This window comes from Aphelocoma coerulescens, chromosome 1, assembly GCF_041296385.1.
Source record: "Aphelocoma coerulescens isolate FSJ_1873_10779 chromosome 1, UR_Acoe_1.0, whole genome shotgun sequence".
NCBI lineage: Eukaryota > Metazoa > Chordata > Aves > Passeriformes > Corvidae > Aphelocoma > Aphelocoma coerulescens.
In genome coordinates this window covers 99,504,952-99,526,105 of record NC_091013.1, presented here as the reverse complement: position 1 = coordinate 99,526,105, position 21,154 = coordinate 99,504,952, and the positions used below count along the sequence as shown (strand labels likewise).

The 21,154-nt window shown below is 47.7% G+C and overlaps 1 protein-coding gene across 1 annotated transcript in view; it reads left to right on the top strand.

Annotated features, from left to right (window-relative positions):
- Positions 1-1,555: 1,555 nt before the first annotated feature.
- Positions 1,556-21,154, top strand: part of CASQ2 (calsequestrin 2) — a 34,838-nt gene continuing 15,239 nt past the window's right edge. The window contains exons 1-4 of the mRNA XM_069020855.1: positions 1,556-2,014; positions 16,047-16,131; positions 17,593-17,693; positions 19,915-20,026. Of these exons, the coding sequence (XP_068876956.1) occupies positions 1,781-2,014; positions 16,047-16,131; positions 17,593-17,693; positions 19,915-20,026 (532 nt within the window). The 5' untranslated portion in view covers positions 1,556-1,780. The remainder of the gene's footprint in view (positions 2,015-16,046; positions 16,132-17,592; positions 17,694-19,914; positions 20,027-21,154) is intronic.

Here is a 21,154-nt window from a genome sequence, read left to right as displayed (position 1 = left end):
CATAGAAGTGAAAGGATGTATGCTCCTAAATCATCCAGGAGATGTGTTTAATCTGCCCAAGAAAGTGTTCTAGTCACCGTTCCTGGGGGTATTTAAAAGATGTGTAGATGTGATGCTTAGGGACATGGTTTAGTGGTGGACTTTGCTGTGTTTGGTTAATGACTGGACTCAAAGATCTTAGAGTCTTTTACAATCTAAATGATTCTATGATTCTATAATTGCTAAGTAATGCTCGCCTTTTGCCCCGAGACATACAATTAAATAGGAACAACTGCATTAAGAAGGGACATTGTCTCTTCCCCAGTGTGGGTAGAGCAAAGCTGTGATGGAGCAGCATGCAAGGAAAAGACCTGATAAGGCCACTTGTCTGCACATCATTTTGGCACAGGGAAGGGAGCCATGCCCCCTGTCAAGCTCTTCTCTGCCAGCCCCTCAGCAGGCCTTTTCCAGTGGATCCATGCCAGCCCCGGGGCTGGCTTGTGGCCAGCTGGCCTGCCTCCACCTGCCTGTTGCTGCCAGTCATGGGTCAGAGGTGACACCGTGGTCAGAGTAGGGGAAGAGCTGAGGGACTGTGCCTCTGAACTGCTCTCCCCCAGCAGTGCTGTGCAGGTGATACTGAGCTCCCACAGAAGGAGGAACTGGCCACCATTCCTGGGACATGAAGAAGGAGGAATATGCAGGACAGCTTGCTGGGAAATGCAAGAGGGTTGTGTGGAAAACCTGCTCCAGTCCGACAGGCAGGTCCCAGAAAGGGAGGCTGGTGGTGATGGTGCCATCTGACCATCCTCTTGAGGAGAGCCCTGCCTCCTGCCCCAAGACACTGGCTTGGGCACGTGCCTCCCACCCTTCAGCCCCTTTAGCACGATAAGGTTTAACCACTTGCTGGCAATGTATGGGGCTTGGGAACTGCTGTGAAAATGGAAGGCTGCAACATAAGCTTCCCTCTGCTTTTGGATTACAGGTCCAAGGGCCAGCAATTCTCCTGCTGCCCCACAAGCAGAGAATGTGCTTCAGAAAGCACCTTGAATGTGAGCCAGCAGCTCCAAATGGTGCTCCAGGCAGGAGAAGGAAGTCCCAGGAGTGTTCACCTCCTTTGCTGCTGAGGAAACAGGACTTTTTCCTCTAGTGGTGCAGATGAGGCTCTGAAACTGTTTAACCTGAGATCTGTTATCAAAAGCCTAATCACTGTGATGCCCAAAGGGATGTAAAGAGAGGTACCCTTATTATAAATTGCAGTAAATACCTTCTATTTTTGTCAATTCCTAGTAGGACAGTCTGTGCCTTGGTTCCCTGTACAAGTGAAGTCTGTCCCTTCACAAACTGCCTGTATATTCCCAGGACTGACATCTTCCACTCCCTCCCTCTTGCTCACTCCCTGTCTCTCAGATGATGCAGAGTGCCAGCAAGTCCCTCAATGGTGTCATATCTGTCCTTTTTATTCATTGCAGGGTTTATTTTTAGCCTGAAACAACTGCTTCCTAAAAATGGAGTTCCTAATGACACGGGAGCTGGACACAGCTATGTAAGGTATCCAGGGCTTGGCCTGACAGCTTCTCCCGTCTGTCTCTCTTTGTTGTGAGTACAGGACAGCAAAGTTTGCTGCTCCCCACCAGCCTCGCAGTGTTTGGGCTGAACAGTAGGAAAGTAGCAGAGAGAAACTTAGGGAAACTAAGAGAAACTTAGTTCAAACTTCACCTGGAGTCTTTAGTCTCCCTCTCTTCTCAAATCAAGAAAGAGGGGGACACTTACCCTCCCTTTGCTGCACTCCAACGGTGCCCCTATGAAGGCAATTTGCTGGATCCTGGCAGGTTTTTACCTGCTTTTCTGCTGCAAGGCAGAAGAGGGACTGAACTTCCCCACTTACGATGGGAAAGACCGAGTGATCGACCTGAATGAGAAGAATTACAAGCAGGCACTGAAGAAATATGACATGCTCTGCTTGCTCTTCCATGAGCCTGTGAGCTCTGACAAGGCCTCCCAGAAGCAGTTCCAGATGACAGAGATGGTCCTAGAGGTAAGTGCCGCTGCATGTCCCAGTCGCAGTCAGTACCACAGCACTGCTCAGAGTCATGGACAGGAGCCACAAGACAGGAGAGTCAAATGGTCTCATGCAGGGGAGGTTAGGCATCCAAAAGTTTGTTTAATTAGATTTCAGTTAGCCCCTGCCTGAATTCTGCAAAGCCTGGGAAAAAGCCTCTTTTGTGCTCTTTTCAGTTTGCTGGGAATTAGTTTTTCTGGATTGTCTGTCAGAAACCCAGGCATTAGCGAGTAACCTTACAAACCTCAGAAACATGAACTCAGCTCAGCTGAGCTTTCCAAAATCTCAGCACCTGAGTCCATAGCTTGAAATTTTTTGATCCTTTCTCATTCTGTGCAAGCCAGTATCCCACTTGTATTCTGGATTCAGTCCCATTTTTTATCCCACTAGGAGCAGTCAGCCAAGAAACCTTATCAAGCTGTGAAGCAAATGGGTGTCCTAGCTCCCCATCTCAAAAGCTCCCTGTTGGTGCAGCATTAAATCCCTTTTTGTTTTTCTGACACTTGGTTGCCTGCTTGGAATCAGTCTATAGCCGCTTGTTAATGCAACCATTCACTTCTGTGCTGGAAAAAGAGTGTTGTTAATTCTTTGATGAACAATTGATTCATTAATCTTCAGTAAAATAAATCATGGTAAAAGTGACAATGTAGATTCATACCACTTTCTTATAGTGTAGCTGTAATCTAGGGAATCATACAGCTGCAAGCCTGGATTGTTAGGTGCATGTTTCCTACTAGGGGCTTGCAAATATTCCCTTTTAACTAAAAGACATATTTGGAAAGAAAGTGAATTGAGAATTTCAGAAGAAACACTTCAGCTTTATTTATCAGATCCAGAGACAAAATGCATTGCACCCCTCAGAGTGTAGGAAATGGGAATAAGAAAATACGCTTGCTGAGGGCTAGGACCCAAAAAAGTCCAGTGTCAAGTTCAAGGTCTGCTGACCTCCTCAGTAAGCCTGAGGACTGCCAGAAAGAAAGATTCAAAAACTAACCAGATTTATTCACCTGTCAGGCAATGCTTACTTTCTGCAGGTGAGTGATCAAATAACATTTGTCAAAGAAAACAAAAAAGTAATGCTTGAACTCCAGCTGAAATGAGTATTGTTGGTAGTATATTCACATTGTTATTTAATAGGACAGCTATTTTGTGCTTGATAGGTGTCAAACAGTTACTAGATACATATTTATAGAAACCTGACAGAAGCATGTCCTATCCCTGGAAATGTTCAAGGCCACATTGAATGGAGTACTGGGCAAGCTAGAATAGTGGAAGGTGTACCTGTCCACAGTAGGGCTTGGAACTAGATTATCTTTAAGATCCTTTCCAACCCAGGCCATTCTATGTTTCCATGATTCTATGGTCTGATGTCTACCATAGTTTGAGCCCCATGACACCTTTACCCATGCTAACAGTGACCCATATCAATGTTGAGACAGCTGCAATACAATCTGCAATACAATTAAGCTTTTATTTTCAGGATTGGGTTCGGCCGTGAATACATTAGCTTAGGGTTCTGGTGATTTATTTGGTTTCCAATTGCTCTCTGCTATGGACTTCTTATGTGACCTTGGGCAAGAGGATTAGACCTGCAGCAGACTTTACATAATTGTAGTGCTCCAGTCCCCTAGTGCTCAGCTACCAGCTAACTGTGCCACACATCAACTGGCACTTGTGGCTTTGACCTCAAAATTTCCAAAGAACTTGCAGTGCTGATTCAGTGCATGTTTCACAGTTTCAGACCAGTCCCTACCCTGGACTGGGAACTGCAGCACAGCAATCTGACAGCTCAAGCACAAGAGAAATCTGCAGACTGAGCACTTCTTTGCTTCTGTCACCTAGAGGGAAATCAGAAAGGGAGAGGGTCTCAGAAGTCAAGAGAGAAGATATATTCTGCATAGGACACAGCCCAGCATGGTGCTAGTGTTCCCAGTTTCTGTGCTAACTCAGCCATGGGAGCACTCATGAAAGGAGCAGGCAAGCCAGATTGTCCTTGTGAGAGCGTTCAACTCCCTCACCTCAAGCCATAATGTGTTGTGCCATAGGGGGTCACTCTTAATTTTCCCTGTGAGAGCTCATTCAGCTGCTGGACTTCACTGCATGTTCACCAGCACAGGGAGAAGGAAAGAAATGTCTGCAGTGGCTCCTTGGCTGAGATGTGGAGCTGTTCACCTGTGAAATGAACTGCCTGGGATCAGTATTCCTGGAAGCAGTCAGCAGCTGAAACCAGCTCTCCTGTAATTTGAGCAAGTTTTAGAGTAGCGAGCTGCTCTGTAGGCACAGGAGCAGTGACAGGGCTCTCCTTCCAGCCAAACCTGAGAAAAGCTCACTCAGGAAGGTTTTACGTATCTAATTTCAGTAGAGGGATTAGGACTTTGAGTGCTGAAGGTCCTTTACACCTGAAATGAGGTATCTAAGAGGTAAATACTCCAGCCCTCACTATTCCCTGCCAGCTGTCTCAGGAGGTTCCCAGCATGGGGTGCTGCCTGTGATAAGATTGTCCTTTCTAGAGCACCTCATGTTTTTCCATCTTACTGTACTGACAATTTTCCTGCTGTTTCCCATTGAGACATGCTGCTTTCACAGCCTGGCAATACCTTGTGTCTTTAGCCCCCTTCCATACAATGTCATCAGTCTTCATCCTTAGGAATAATAGTGAGCCTCCATCCAACACACAGGCAGGTGTGAAGCAAAGAAAAGGTCTGAGCTGGTGGTTAAGGGTTGTTACATCAGATTGTCTCAGGGACATGTGTGGGTGGACACATGGGCTTAGTGACTCTAAAGTCCAGAAAACCCCCAAATAGTCCACCCTTTCTGCTTCTCTCACATGTACCTTATAAGAAATGTACAATTCCAAAGATCAAATACATGAAGAACTACCTTAGACACTAATAAAAAAGAGCAAGAGAGATGCACCATGGTTTCCTTGAAATATGTAGCTCATCAGTAACAAGCTCTGACTGGGGCATCTCCCAGGAGTGAAGAGCATATAAGGTTCTCTCTTAACTGGGTCCTTTGGCATTCCATGGGGGTTGAGCTCACGTGGCAACATTTCCTTCTTTCAGGGCACTTCAGCCTTTTCCCTTCCAAGTCTCTGCTCTTCACAAAACTTGCAATAGCTTTATTATGTTTGAGATCATTGACTCTGGAAAATTTGATTGAAAAGGGCCAATAGCTAGAAAATGCAATAGGGAAGGCAACTGTAGACAGGGGAGAGAGAAGAGAATCACAAGGCTCTCATATACTTAGGAAATCAAACTGACAACCTGACAGCACATAAGTAAAGTTAAGCACTTATTTAAGGAAATTTACCAAACTATAGCTATGAACACAAGACTGAGAATGATGTGATATGATAGGAAAAATTTCCTTCTCAAGAAAAAATACTATCATCTAGGACTGACTGACACTGTTGAAAGCCGTGGGTGCACACCCACTATCACCAGAAAAGGGATGATGTCATCAAGCTGATATTGCGTTTGGCACAGCACATGGGGTTTTCAGCTCCCTGTATCCAGCTGTACTGGATCAACAGATTCCCACGCAGCCCAGGGTCACTTTCCAGTTTAGAAGTGGAATGAAGGTGTTGATCATTATGAAGCAGTCCTATCAGCTCTTGCCACCCACACTGCAGGGTGCCACCTGGTGACAACAGAGTCCAGGGACAACTGAACCCCTCTGGGAGCAAAAGCAGCTTCTTTGGACCATCATTTGTTCATGACAACAGCTCCAAGGGTGGCAGTGCCAGCCCCTCAGGTTCAGATTGGAGAGTTGAGGGCTGTTGGGTTGGTCTGTCAGGAGAAATCGCTGAAGGAATGATTGGACATGCCTACTGCTTTCTGGCTAGGATGGAAAAGACTTGGGGAAGGATTGTTCTAAGACAACCCCGGGCAGAGGTATCATGAGCACAGGCTGTTTCGCAGCTCAGGTTAAAGGGTTCCTTTTCTTTGGGTACCTTTCTCCTATGACTCCACTCTGCACCGCTGGCTACTGGAAAGAACCTGCATCTTTTGTAGGGAAAAGCCTCCATACAGGGCAATGCACAGTGTGATCCAGGCAGTCCCAGAGATAACAGTAGCCATTCCTACCCTTCGGTGATGTTGTCTTGGGGTGACTTTTTTCTCTGCCTCCACACACCAGGTTTTTGCTAAGCCAGCACAGATGTTTACAAGAAATCTGCACACTCCACGAGGTGAGCACAGTGAAGAAGATGAAACAGCCAAGCAATCACAATAATTATTTAACAGCCAAGTCAAAGGAAAAGCTTCTTGTCCTAAATGGTCTCAGCTTTAATGAAGAAGGGTTAAGAGGTGAAAAGATCAAAGCAGTGAAGCTGAGAAATACCTGTTCTGCTTTTCTTCTCCTCTCTATCTCCCCTACCATATTTCACCCTGTCTCATACCACCACTTCTCAGACCTTCTCCCTTCTCATCTCTGAATCTCCTAAATAGGGAGTTTGGCCTTCCAGTGGGCCAGCCCCCTGTCTCTACGAATCATGTAGCAAGAATAACTGAGCACTGGTGTTAGGGGCTTTCCTTTCACACTTGAGAAGTTCTCTCCAGCAGCTGAGGTGTTCTCACTATCATAGTAGGCTTCCTGCACTGTACTCTGGTATCCTCTTTCTGCTGAAACTCCCGGCTCCCCTGCTGTTCTTCCCTTGCCATCTGTGTGCACATGCAATATCCTTAGAAAAGAGAGGCTCATCAAGCCCAGATATTTTAGTCCCTTCAATGCAACAGTGCCCCTGGAGTGAAAAGTTCATGGAGAGCTGCCCTAGCACAAACCAGTCTGATAAGAGGTAAGAGAAGAGGGATGTGGTACTCTGCTCTCCAGATGAGGTCTAGGATCAGTCCAGCCTCTAGCAATAAATGGCAGAACAAAGTGAAACTCCTTGTTTGGCCAATTCTGTAACACATGGAAACACAGCCAGTATCCCCCTATGGTGTGAAAGGGAAAGATGGATTTTGAGTCCAGTAAAAGGCAAGGATTAAACTGTGTCTAATCTCTACCTTCCAATTAATGTATTTCCAAGTGCTGAAACTACTGCAGCTTCCAGCTCAGGATGGAAAAAAACAGTACAAGATCAGCTGGTTTGGTGGTCATTTCACCCATTTGGTCTTGAACTCTGTTGAGAGCAGATATTCCTGTAAGAGTTCAGAGCCATGAAATACATAGCAAAAAGTTTCTCTCTGCTTCTAAAACAACACAGAATAAAGTTTTACCAGTTTACATCTGTATAGTTTACCCCAAAAATCCATAGGAACCAGGAGACGAGACTCTATCCCTATCTCTAGGTATATAAATAGAAAATACTTTAAAACTATAAAAAATCAGTAAAAATAGAAATATAAACCCAAGCCCTTTCTTCAAGCACCCTTTTCTGTTTGTTTCACAGACTCAGATTTCAGACTTTTTCTTTGAAAATGGCCATGTTTATGGGACAGTGCCTCAACACAATTTAGTGTCGAGATATGAGTATAAATACGGATATACAAGATATGTTCAGTAAGTGTCACAGGAACTCTCAGTTCTCTGGGTCCCTACAGAACAAGTCCTCAAGGTGAGAGATGAGGGACACTGGCAGGATGTGCGGAAGCTTACAGTGCAAGAGCCTTGTACATACCTGTAATAAAAGACGTGTTTTGGCTTCTATGGCTACTAAAGTAGTAGCTTCCACTACAGATAAGTTAATGTAAAAAATAAGAGAGGGAGGAAGGAAAAGAAAAGGAAAAAGTGTGCATTGATTACTTTCCCTTTGAGGCCATGTAAGTAGGTCTCAACTCATCAACAGCCAGCAGAATACTGATTTTTAGCAGTAGCACCCAGGGGGATTTCACTCACTGATATGCCAGTCACAAAAACAAGTTACAGAAAGTTCCCTGTTTCACTGATGGGCACATTGACATCTAGGGACAATTATGTGCCTTGATCTTTCTGTATAAGAGTGGCAAAAATAATTTCCAAGGCTGAATTACCTGTTATTGCCATGTTTCTTTGAAGTCCCTCTGTCAGTTCCCGGTGGTGACTTTGGACTGGCTGCATGAGCAGCATCTGTCATAAGACCTCACTTTCACTGCCATAGCTGTGCTTTGAAAGGCACCTTTCTCATCTGCTAAATTATGACTGAGGAGAGGATTGTACTGACATGAGTTCTTTGAGCAGAAACCAGCTGTAATCCCAGGATCTAAAGAATGTAAATGTCACCTGGAGACATGGCAGACCCCTGTGAGCTTGGCCTTGCTTTGCTGATGGAGTACAAGGCCAAGTCTGCTCAGGTTTTGTGGCCTTTCTTCACCCTGAAGTGTGGAGCTCTTATCACAGTCCATTTGTTGCAGACAACTTCTGTAGATGCCGTAGAATCACAGAATCATTTAGACTGGAAAACACCTCTAAGATCATTGAGTCCAACCATTAACCCAGCACAGCCCACCACTAAACCACATCTTGACACATCTACATGTCTTTTAAATACTTCACTGGGATGGTGACTCCACCACTTCCCAGAGCAGCCATCCCAGGCCTTGAGCACCCTTTCAAGGAAGGGATTTTCCCTAATAGCCAATCTAAACTTCCCCTTGTGCAATTTGACGCCATTTCTATGCAAGACCTTGAGCTGCATGGAGACTCTGAGTTGCTCCTCCCTTCAGAAATGCAATTGAAGAAAAATGTTGAAAAGTCCATCCTCTTTGGTCTTGGCCATCCTGCTATGCTAGTCAGGTTCCCCTAAAAGTACCAGCAAGTGTTCCCAGTGCCTTTGTGCTGGGCTGTTTCTCAGGAGGCAGGGTCTCGCTCTTGTATAATGAGGTGCCTTTCATAGAAAAGCAGAACAGTTTAGGTTTGAAGGGACCTTAGAGATCACCTAGTTCCAACCCTCCTGCCATGGGCAGGGACACTTTCCACTAGACCAGGTGCGACTTCCCCTTAAGGGTGGGTCATCACACCAGGCTGCTCAAAGGCCCCTTTCCCAGGGATGGGGCATCCACATTTCCTCTGGGCAACCTGTTACAGTGTCTCACCAGTCTCACAATGGAGAATTTTTTTCTTGGCCTTATCCTGAGTGGAGGGCCCAAAAAGAGCTATCTTGAGCTCACACCCACCTACTCAGTGGACACGTGCAGTGTTTGTAATTACCATTTTATGTTCTCTGCCTCGGACCCTGACATTTCTCAGGAGCTGACCACAGGCTGGGGCAGCTGTTGCTCTGTGAGGCAGACTGGATATGGGTGTCCATGCCATGCTCGCCCACCCTGACCTTACTCCAGAGTCTGGTCTCCCAGTGCCCTTCATCTAAAACCAAACTAATCAAAACCCATGACTGCCCTTCCTTCGTGCCTGAGCTTCATTTGTGGGAAGATTGGAAAGGGGATATGATAATTCTTTTTAAACACCCGGGAGGGAGAAGAGCTATTTAAGCGCAAAGCCTGAGGACAAATGGGCTATGAATAAAACAAGTCTGGAACTACAAAGTCCCTAATCACCAGAGGAGGAAGAGGAGAACAGTCCAATGAGTTTTAAATGGACACTGACCGCTTTGTGACAGAGATTGAATGACACGATTCTGAGTCTGATGACCAAAGATGTACTTTTGAGCCTCTGTCCCTAAATAACAGGCAACCAGGCATGAAATCCAAGGCCTAGAAAAGAAGTGACTTAGCAAGGTCCAAGTTCTCCTTTCTTTTTTTTTCTCCTTTGCGCATTGGGATTTACCTACATACCAAGGAAATAGAGCGAGCAGTGACCAAGAACTCAATTCCCAGGCAGTTGCTCCTCCCCTCCCCAGCGCCCTGGAGGGTCAGTGCTCCCTCCTGAGCAGTGCTGATGGTGCTCATTCCTGCGTGCTCTCTGACACAGCTCCGGTGAAGGCCAGCTGCTGTACATGATATGTTCTTTTTCTGGGAACCCTGTCCGGCCCTGGCAGCAGACACTGCCGTCAGCTAGCAGACCTCTGACACCTCAAACCCTGTGCGAGGAGGGCTATGTATATTTAAAAGTTTCCTCAGTTCTTATTTCTCTCTGCTCACTCCTTGAGGAAAAGGTCTTTCTTGTCTCAAGGACCACTCTGTTCCCCCAGGGCCCTGCCTCACTGATCCTTCTTGTGGATGCAGGATGGGAGCTCCCAGCTCTCGCCTGCGGCATCCTGGGTTCTCTGGGATTTCAGAGGTGCTGGCTTACACCCACTTGGTCAGAAACTGGAGAAATCTGGCTTGTTCCTGAGAGCCAGAGGCACTGGATTGACATGGGCATGTTTAGGTGGATGGGATTAATACCAAGCATGCCTCCCTCCTCCAGCACCCACCGTAGGCACACAGCTTTCTGCCCTGCGTGGGCTTCACAGCAACATCCAGCCTTCAGTTTCAAAACAGCCTTTCTGAGGCCAGGACAACCAGGCAACAACAGCCTCACCTTTGTCAAGGACAGCCCCCAAACTACACCATCAGTCTCTGTTTTGGAAAGGGCAGCTTAGTGGGGTGGCCTCTTGCCCAGTCCCAGACCCCTGGGGCAGAACACACACACCCACAAAAAAGTTCCTGTCTGCCCTTGACGTGCAAGCTGCACAGCTGAGTTGTCAAAACATCTGTGATGTAGTGCCAGTGGGGACCGGCTGGGAGCAGTGGCAGGTGGCCCCTGCACCCATGGGTGCTTGGTGGCATGGGCACCAGCCTTGGTTAGCTCACGGCTGGGGAGGCTGTGCTTTGGCTTGAGCTCACTAAAGTTAGGGATGCCAGGAGCAGATAAAAATACAGCCCTAACTATGTGAAACCTTTAGGGAGGCAGCCAAAGAGCACGCTGCCGTATGTCTGACCCCTCTGAGCGGCTGCGCAACAATTAAAGCTCCAGGGCAGCATTTTTGTAGCATTACCTGTGAAAGCCAGCTCTGAGGGAGTGACCTTTGGGTGTTCCATATTTGGGGACTTGCCTTTAGTGCAAGGAGCAGTGATCCCTAGGAGGGGAGGTTCAGCCTCACCAAGCAGCTCAGGGGGTGGAAAAGTGTGGTAAGGTGGGACCAACATATTCTTCTTCAGTCCCCCCTGCCAGCAGAGTGACTTTTCTAGTGGCAGCTGCTCAGCAGGCTTCTGGCCCTGCTCTTTGATCACCACAGTGCTTCAGGACAGCCTGAATTATGGAAGAACCTAAGACATCACTAGTGTGGTATGGAAGGGGTGCTAGTGGGGACAGCATAGCATTAGGAAAGAGAAATAACACTCTCTGTTCTCCGAGAAACTGCCCAATGTCTCAAACAGAGAAGCCAGCTATAGCGTGTAGATGGGAGTCCTGCATAAGGATTCACAACTTCTAGGGGAATACACTATCTCCTCCTGCTGTTCCTGAAAATAAAAAGCTAACATTTTGGGATATAAAACCATCAACATTTCATCAACCAGGTTCTGACCATCAGCATCAACTGCAGCATTAAAGAGAGTAGGAGCCAAGCAGCAGAGAAATGTCGATTGCTTGAGGGATGTTTCCTCATCACCTCCTGTTGCTCTTCCCCCTGCATTGCTGGAGTTTTGTTCTCCCTCCACTGCTAATTAGCAAAACAGAAAGCTCCCCATGGTTAAGAGAAGTTTACTCATGATGGCTTTCAGGGACACCCAACTTCCCCCAGCCCCCTTCCTCCCAGCCTGAGCAGCTGGGGAAGATGAGCCTTACTGTCTCTGTGGGAGCTCTGGGCAGGTGCTAGAGAAGTGGGAAGAAAATCCAGGCCAGAATGCCACAATGTCACTTTGCAATGAAAACTGACCATGCTGAGACAGCCACCCCTCCCTGCCCCATTTTAACCCTCTCCGAGGGATTTTGCCTGCCATTTAGCAGCAAAACTGACACCAAATGCAAGGTTTGGCACAATCAGTCTTGTCTGCATCTGGAATAGGAGCACAGTCAGGCAGACAGTGACATTTCTGCAGCTGTTTACCCTAGGATTTCAGAATGACCCTATGGTACTCCTTCAGTCTCCCAAAACTTCCCTGCATCACACCTAGGCTCAGATAGGTATAGTGGGTGTGAATCTGAGATACTGGGCAGGGAGTTGTGCCTTTCCATGTCCATTATTCTGAGTGCCTGTAACTGCTGATGCCATCCAGGATGAGAGGGTTCTTGCATACTTGGTGGTACTCAAGCCTCACTTTGGGCTGGACCTCTCACACATCCCCAGAGGGCCATTCACCCCCTCACACTTACCCAAATTCAAGTATGGTTATTACCTGAGGGATATGGGAGAAAGGAGGAGTGCTGCTGAACTCACACCTCCTTTTCCCAGTGCTGCACAGGACACAGCTTGGGATCTTATGGGTAGAAAGTATGCATTGCAAAGACTTCATGCACATGAGAATAAGGCTGCAAAATGTGCATGGGACGTGAACTTACAAGCTACTGGCCTCTTTGCTCATGCTCTCAGCCAACTCTGCCTGCCCAAAGCTCCTGCTCTACCTCAGGGACTACATGATCTGTTAGGTCCAGTTCTTCCAGGGCAGTTTCTACCCTCCATGTCCCCGTGCAGCTGTTGAAGCTAAATTATATGCTGTTGAGATAGAGGCTGACACAAAGGCAAGGCTGGCCAAGACTTGGAGCAATATGAATTTAAAGGCAGGAGGAGGAGGAGGGGCTGTGCTCTTAGATTACAGATGCCTCTGTCCCAAGCCAAGAGGATTGTCAAGATTAGAAACATTATCTGCATTCAAATCCCACTAGCGTTATGGAATCAGAAAATACTGTAAGGGGATATATAAATGCTTGATGCTGTAATGAGTAGGGGGCAATTAGCCAGACTGCTGTGCCTCTGGCATACTCTATATTTTGCTGCCTTTTGGGGTTCAAATATAGGTGTGGGAATATATCATCACCTATGCACAGGTTAGACTCACCTGCTGCAGTGGAAAGCAGGGAAAGCAAGGCCAGGAGCAACGCCCAGCCCCCACATAGCTTGCACTTGCAAAAGCCACCATAAACACCCTGCAAAGTCTCTTGCCTCCAGGCTCTGCACAGTGGGAAGGGCTCCCAAAAGTCTCATGTTGCACAAAGAGTTCCCTGTTGTGAGACCCTGCTCTGGGGATGAACACAGGCTGTACTGCTCTCCTCATTGTCTCATTGGCATGAAGGTCCCAGCAGAGGAGGCAGGCTGCCCACTAAGCTCTCAGCTCTGTCCCCTCAGGCATGCTCACACACCATCCACAACTACTCTCCTATATGCCCAAACTGTTCCACATCTCTGGGGATGAGCCTCTTCAGAGGAACACCTCCAAACATTCATACCCACCACACATGCACCTCCAGGAGACAGTCTTACTAGACACAGTCACACAAGCCCTGCCACACAAACAGGCACACCTCCAGCATTACTGAGACCATTGTTTGACTACTGAGCACTCCCAGTCTCACATGAAGAGCCTTTCATCACATCACCCACGTTTTCTTGACACATTTACTCTTTCCCAGCAAGCTTCCGTGCTCACAGCTACACAGCTGCACCGACACGCCTCCAAAGAGTTACCTTGTGTGTGCTGCATGCTGACATACATGACTCCTGATCAATGCCTCCTCTCTTGCCAACATCCCTGCTCACATCCAACCACTTGTCTGTAGCAGGTATTGCAGCTTTTCTGCATTTTTCTGGCCTTCAAACACCCACAAGAAACCCTAACCATCTCCCGTGTGCAGGATTCAAGAACTACTGGGCTTAAACTGCCCTGACTTTGGCACATGGCTGACATAACTGTAAGTAACTAAATCAAGTATGGACTGGACTGGACATGACTGAACAAGTCTTCTTCCCTTGGGCTTTCTGTGTCTTCCTCTGGTCACAGAGAAGCCAGAGTCTCAAGCAATGACTCTGAGGAACCTCTTACTGGTGTACACAACCACCACCAAGGAGGGATGTGCTGACAACGTCCCAGAAAGCTGATGATCCTACAGGCTCCATCCTTTTGTCCAGTCAGGGCATATCCCCATAATGTGAAACAGAAAATCACTTCTCTTACCACCAGTCACTTGCAGATGTCTAGAGAGCTCGCAAGAGGTGTCCATCTCTTATTGCAATACGAAGTACCAGCTGCTCTCAGGTGCTCTAAGGTGGCCTGAGCCAGCAGATGGGATGCCAAACAAAACCAGTGCCTTACTGGCCTTATTAATGGATGTGCAAACACAAACCAGTGCTCTGCCCCTTTCAGGCAGTGTCCATTGTAAGCTCAAGCCCTGAACAGGCAGCCTTACCTTCACTTCAAAGCACTGGCAAAGAGCAAGGAAAGAGCACTGAGACACCTGTTTCCTGTGTAACACAAGCATCCCGTTTGCCTCCCGTGGTGCCAGTTACCCCTAAAGAAAACAGAGCAGGGGGCTGCAGGGGGATCAAGGTTGCAGCAGTGCTGTGGTGGTTGGTGGAGTCTTTTTCCTCCTGGATGGCTTTGGAACAGGCCTGAGGATGTGTAATTGGTGGAAGGGAGAAACCAGCTTCATTCTCCATCTCTCCCCCTTGCTCAAGCAAGGTCCCTGAGCCCTGATCGCCAGGGTGCCTGCCACCATCCCCCAGAATTTTGGGGACAGGCTGTGGGCTGACAGTACAGGAAGCTGGCTGGCCCCATGACGTCCCGCTGCACAGGCAAGGTGGCTGCCCCACCACTTTTGCTCCCCAGTGCTATAATCACTGCTCACTCTCCCAGAGGCCTGGCACAGGCAGAAGCTATTTATAGCAGGGGAGCCAAGGGGCCACGTGGCCACAGTGGCAGTGCTGCTGGGTGACATTCAAACTGGCTTTGAGTCTGGGGGAGGGAGCCAAAATGAGCTGGGGCTGGGGGGGAGGGGGTGGGTGGAGAGCTTCCTCATAAATCAGCCCACCATCTTTCTGGCCATGGCTTTTCTTCTGCTCCCCTCCAGCCTCTCCCTGCCAAGCACTGACAGCTGTGCCCTAATAGGGACATTCCTGCCCCAGAAGCTCCTGACCCCTCATCTCCATCATCCCCCACCATCCGGCAGGGCTGGGAGGAGGAACAGCAAGAAGACCATCAGCATCAGAGGCATTTGTGGAGCAGGAAGGGAGAAGGAGGAGGAGGAGGAGGAGGAGGAGGAGGCTCTTACAGCTGCTTGGTGGTTCTCAGAGCATCATTACTGCCTTGTAGGGTCTCTAGTATGCATGTGATGGGGCTGTCAGTCATCCAGTGCATAAGTGGATCCATTTACCAGGGTCACTGCATCTCTAGGAGCCAATTTGGAAATCACAGGGTCTCACCCGGGGTCGCTCCCACCACGGGGCCCTTGCAGAGCGTCTCTCCTTTCCTCACATATCTATTTTCACAAAACAGGCAGGAACTCGATATCTTCAAGAGGCCCTTTCATCAAAGATGGTGGGAACAGGGTGCAGTGGTTTTGCAAAGCTGTGAGAAGGTGAACATGAGCATGGCTGGGCTTAGATGCATTTCTTTAGTAAAAACAGGGGACCGGGATCTGGGGGCTTAATGAAGCCTGGACAGGAGGCATGACTTCAAGCATTTCATAGGAAAAGGAGCCTGCTTTGGCCAGCCCATCACATGCATGAAGAAGACATGGTGCTGCAGTGTCCTGCACCCACTGCTGCCTGGCACCATGCATTTCCAGAGTTAAAATGTCCACGGTGCCCACATGTCACACCGCGTTGCAGGAGGCCACTGAGACACCACAGAGGAAACAAGTTTTGCTCTGTGTTGGTGGCACAGGACTTTCTTCCAGAAATCCCTGCTGCTTTGGTGTCCCCAGTTCCATTAGGAGTCCTCTCCCAAGGCCAGAGTCAAGCAGCAGTGAACAGCAGATGGTAGTGCCAGCAGGCTCCTGCTGCAACACAATGGGAACAAACCCAACCCTTGTGACCTCTGGGTTATCTCAGCAAAGAGGCAGCATGTGACACATCCCACCCTTTGCTGTTGTTCAAAAGCAGAATATGGGTCACTTGTGTCTGTCATGCCATGTTAGCAGGTCATGATGCCCTTTAGCTACCCTGTGGTGTTAACGCCACTAATGTTGGGCTCTCTGCTTCTTCCCACAGCTGGCAGCTCAGGTCCTGGAGCCCAGGAGCATTGGCTTTGGGATGGTGGACTCCAAGAAGGATGCCAAGCTTGCCAAAAAGTTAGGTGAGTCCCAGGCCTAATATCGCTGGAACAGCTTGAAGAGACTGTGGGAGTGATGTCCAACAGGCAGGCCCATAGAGGACAGCCAAATCCTTGTTACGAGGATGGGGAGGATGATGGTGGCACTTGCACACTGACCCACCTGCCCACCCCAACACAGGCAGCATCAAGTGGAGGGGTGGGGGTGAGGATGAGAGAGGTGAGCCAAGACCATTCCAGAAAAAAGGTCTGTCTGCCAAAACAAAACAAACCAAACAAAGTAAAAAAGAAAGGCAATTTGTGCTGTAATGATGGCAGGGTGTAAGTTCACAGCTTTCTGTGCCGAAACAGTAAATAGGTGCCATTGAGTAACTTCATGCTCTTCCTACACAGAGACAGGACCAACACAGCAGTGCAGAACCAGAACACACAGGGAAATCACACAGTCCCCCAAATGTCACCAGCCCCATGACACGGTGACCCCTGTCAACAAATGGGGCAGCCACAGCCTTGCAGCGGTTTGGCAGTTCGGTGCCAGTCACTCTGTTTTTTTCCCCAGAGCAACAGAGGGAATCTGCTCTAAAGGTGGGAGGCTGCTGCATTGTCACCCCTGGACACAGCTGCCTTCCAGGGGCTGGCAGTGCCTTCAATTTGAGCCCACAAATTAATACAGAAATACTGTGTCACATCATTAACGCAACAGTACACAAATATACCACTAAACCTAAGGTTTAAGCATAGTGGACTGTAATTTTCTTCCCCAAATTAGAGGCTGTGAGTGGTAATGGGAGCTAAACTAAAGACAAGAGCTTCTCTCCAAGAAGGATCAAACTACCAATCTCCTTGGCCTGCGGTACCCTGCCATCCTGCATTGCAGGAGGCCAGTGCTGTTGATTTTGGAGCCTCCAACGAGGTTCTGTGGCACTCAGCCCTCAGTCTAGTGATATAGCATTGAAATCTGTCACCCTGTGGTCTGTGGCATCTCTATCATTGCTTCCTAACCCTTTTGCCAAGGCCAGCTAAGCCTCAGACAGTTTGAAGCTCACTTTCAGGTCACTGGTGATGTTCACATAGTTCAGCCTTCTCTGGACAGTGAGCACAACCTGAATCAAAATCCATTTTCCATATAGTGATAGGTTGTTAAAATCTGAGCTGTCAGTTAGAGCCCAGTATTTACTGCAAGATAGACAGCCAAGCTAGAACAAGTTCCTGGTGCAGAATTTTTCCAGCTGAGACTAGACTGACCTGAATGAAAAGTTCAGCATTTGGGAAGAAGCGAGCACCAGTTCTGGCTGAAGTCTGTCTCCTGTGTCATCAAACATCAGTCAGGGGACTGTTCAGCTTGTTTCTAATTAGACCAACACAGCCAACTGCCAATTGCATTTTCCCAGGAGGAACTGCTGGGATAACAAGCAAGACACTCTGCACTAAACATTCTTTTTACAACATGTTAACCACATATTGTTTCCTCTCTTCTTCTTTCAGGCTTGTTTGAAGAGGGAAGTCTCTATGTCTTTAAGGACGAGCGGTTGATTGAATTTGATGGGGAACTGTCCGCAGATGTTTTGGTGGAATTCCTCTTGGATGTAAGCATGGATAAGCTTGGAGCTAGATAAAACCTCTCAGAGAAGACCTTGCAAATAGTTAGTTTTCTAAAAAAACAAGTGTATCTTTGAAATTTCATCCCTGTTTGCTACTCACTGGTAGAGATGGCATTTGACATCTTCCCCAATACTTGCCCGACCACGAGTTCCCAGGAAAGGTGGTACCCTTATATGCCACTAGCCATTTTATATCTTAGAGACAACCTGCACTCTTTCCTATTTATGGAGTATTTGAATGGAAATCAGCAACAATCCAGATAACTGACTGCTGTTCACCCACCTCGGTTAGCAAGCCCATGTGCAAACACTTTGCCATTTTCAAAATCTTTCACACTTTTTCTTTCTTTTTTTTTTAAGGAGCTATTTTTTAAAAAAGAATATCCAAGAAGTAGGATTGTCATAGAGCAACTAAAAAGAACTCAGTGCATTGAAAAAGGCTTATGTTGCAAACTATTTGCCCATTTCTAGGTGCAAGGAACACAGGATCTCTTCAGCAAACTTCCCAAATTGCATTGCCATGAGTGAGGGGAGATGAAAGCTCTAAACCTAAATGGTCTTGGGTCATTTCATGCATGGGCACAATGATGTACTCCCCTTTGTGCCTAAATGCAAAAGAGATGCTGGATCCCACATCTACATGTTGCACTTCTCTTTATTTACATTTTATTTCTAGGAGAGGCAACAGACCTAAACCATGGTCTTTTCTTTATAATTAAAATATTTTGCAGTGGCTTGGCTTTCTTTGAAGTGAGGATCTCTTTGTAAGAGGCCATGCAGTAATGCAGATAAGGGAGGTAAGGTGAGCAGTGGAGCTGGCAGGGTTTGTTTCCCAGGGTGGCAGGTTGCCTACATGGTCACCTGTGGTGCAGGACTGATGGTAAGGAGAGACATGGCCAGGGAAGAAAACCGGATCCCCAGAACCTCAGCTCTCCTATGACAATGTCTGTGGCTGAGTGCATTGGGTATTGTGACCAAAACACATGCAAGTGGCTTCAGGGACAGAAATGGGCATCTGCACCACCCAGGCAGGCCACAGACAGGGCAGAGCTTTGCCATGACCCCGCAGCAGTGGGATCCCAGGTTTCCATGGCTCAGGCCACTATGGCAACAGGAAACTGCACATGCTGCTGTGGGCACAGCAGGGACACAGCAGAGGCACAGCCTCACACCAGAGCTGTAAGGGACTTCATGAGGTTTTGCTTGCTATGCCATGTAGTGTGGCACTGAAAAAGTTCTGTAAAAAAAGAAAGACAGCAAGGGTTTCTGGGTTTACATTTTCCACTCAGGAAGGAAAATACCTGGAAAAGCAAGGAAATAAAACCAGACACATCTGTGGGGTTGCCAGCCTGATCTGAAAAGTAAAAGAAACACAGAGGCACTCTACTCCTCTTTAGGCAGTGGCTTGCCTGCTTTTTTTTAATTCTAGTGAAAACACACTTGATTTATACCACGATTGCTGGGCAAAATAATCAGACTGAACCTTTTCACCAGCAGTGACTAGTTAGGAAAAGAGAAATAAGGTTTGGATCAGTGACAGTTTAAAGTGCCAGATAGGTCTTCCAGCTTCCTCATTAACATTGTGATGTGTATAGGACCAAAGAATAGGTTTAAACTATTTTGTAAAGGAGGAGGATCAGCCAGGAAAATTCACATCCAGACTTTCTACTGCTCCAAACCACTGTTTGGCCACCCTCTAGCATGCTGGTTTTAATGTTTTTCAAAAGCAAGATCTTTGCAATGACCTCTTCCAGCAAATGACACTTGAAAAAAAGTATATGTGTATATATATATATATATATATATACACAGACACACACATCTATCATTCACAGGAGTTCACAATGCTCATACCAGCTCCTTTCAACTGTTCTTCTTGCTTCTTGGCCTCCTTAAAGCCAGCTGCAATTGGTACCCCTTATCCCTCATCACAATAGGTCCCTCAGCATCCATTTGGGTTACCCAGTCCTCTATCACCTCCCTCTCGACGCTTCCACCTCTGCAGTGAACCTACTAACATCTCCCTTTGAAGGTGACCTGCTTCTCTCAGCTCCTCACATTAAGGCAGAGAGCAATAATTAGGGTTTCCAACAGCAGAGAAATTGGGTGACCTCTTTCTCCCTGCTTAGGCTGCTTGTGACACACCCTGCCAGGCATAGGTTGGTGCTGCAAATCACTGCGTTACCACATGCATTTGTCATGGCAGTTGCTAGAAGACCCCGTGGAGGTCATAAACAGCAAGCTGGAGCTTCAGGCCTTTGACCAGATCGACGATGAAATTAAACTCATTGGCTACTTCAAGGGAGAAGACTCAGAACGTAAGATAAATGTGTTCCTCATGGGGCTTGGAGCCTGCCTGGGAGCTCTGGGGGCCAGGCATTGGTTGTTCTGCATGGACATGAAGGGTGTTGTGGTGTATGGCAGCCTGTGACAGAGTGAAAATTTCTGGAGGATGAGTGGGTTTGCAGGCTAGTTTCTGCTGGTGTAATGCATGAGCATTCCTACACTGACAGCGGTGACCCTTCTGCAAGGTGTCTGCTGGTAAGAGAAGAGGGCCATAATCCAGGAGCTCCTGTAGTAAAGGGAGTTTACCTCACCCAAAAATCAGCTGAGGTTACAGTTACACTGAGAGAGCAACTAACAGGAGCAAAGCACCCCTTCTTGCGAGCAATGAGCCCAAAGGATCAAAGTAGAAGGGAGGAAAGGGGGGAGAGGAAGGGAAAGGGGGACACGCTATTAAATACTAACTTGGCAAACTATACAGCAGCAGTAAGCAGGACCCTTTGGGGCACCCTGGCAGAGGCACTGACCTGTTCTTGCTCACCCCCCAAGACCAGAAAGAGGCTGGTCCCATGCCCTGAGGGATGTGCAGCTCAGGGACCATTCTGGGCAAACCCAACTTTCACAAGCCTAGAGAAATCCTCATCTGAGAATTTCCCTGTCAAGCCCTGAAGTCTCCTCTGCCAGCCCCAAGTGCTCTCCCTGCTATCAGGGCAATGCTGGCAGTGTGCACCCCACCCTGGTGTGTCCTGCCTTTATCAGAAAGACAGGTATTCCTACCTGAACAAGCAACATATCACCCACCTCTCTCTTCACCTCTCTCTTCAGCTTTCTCAAACTGGGCTGCAGGGCAGCTTGGGCAGGGCTGTGACGCTAAGACTGTTCAGTAATAACTACTAGGAAGAAAGATGGGAAATGTGTGTTGTAAAATCTCCTGCCAGGCTGAAAGCATCCTTCCTGAACCCAGCATGAGGACCTGATAGCAGTTACAGTAAAAACCTACCTGGTTCCTGCCCCATCCTCCTGCAGCAGGAGAAGCATGCCTAATCACACTTGGTGACTGTTTAGGGAATGGCAGCAATCCTTAGTGCTGGAGCAACTCCATGTATTTCCCAGGCTGAACTACCCCTGGACCTGCTTCACAGGGCTGCTGATTTCAGCCCCAG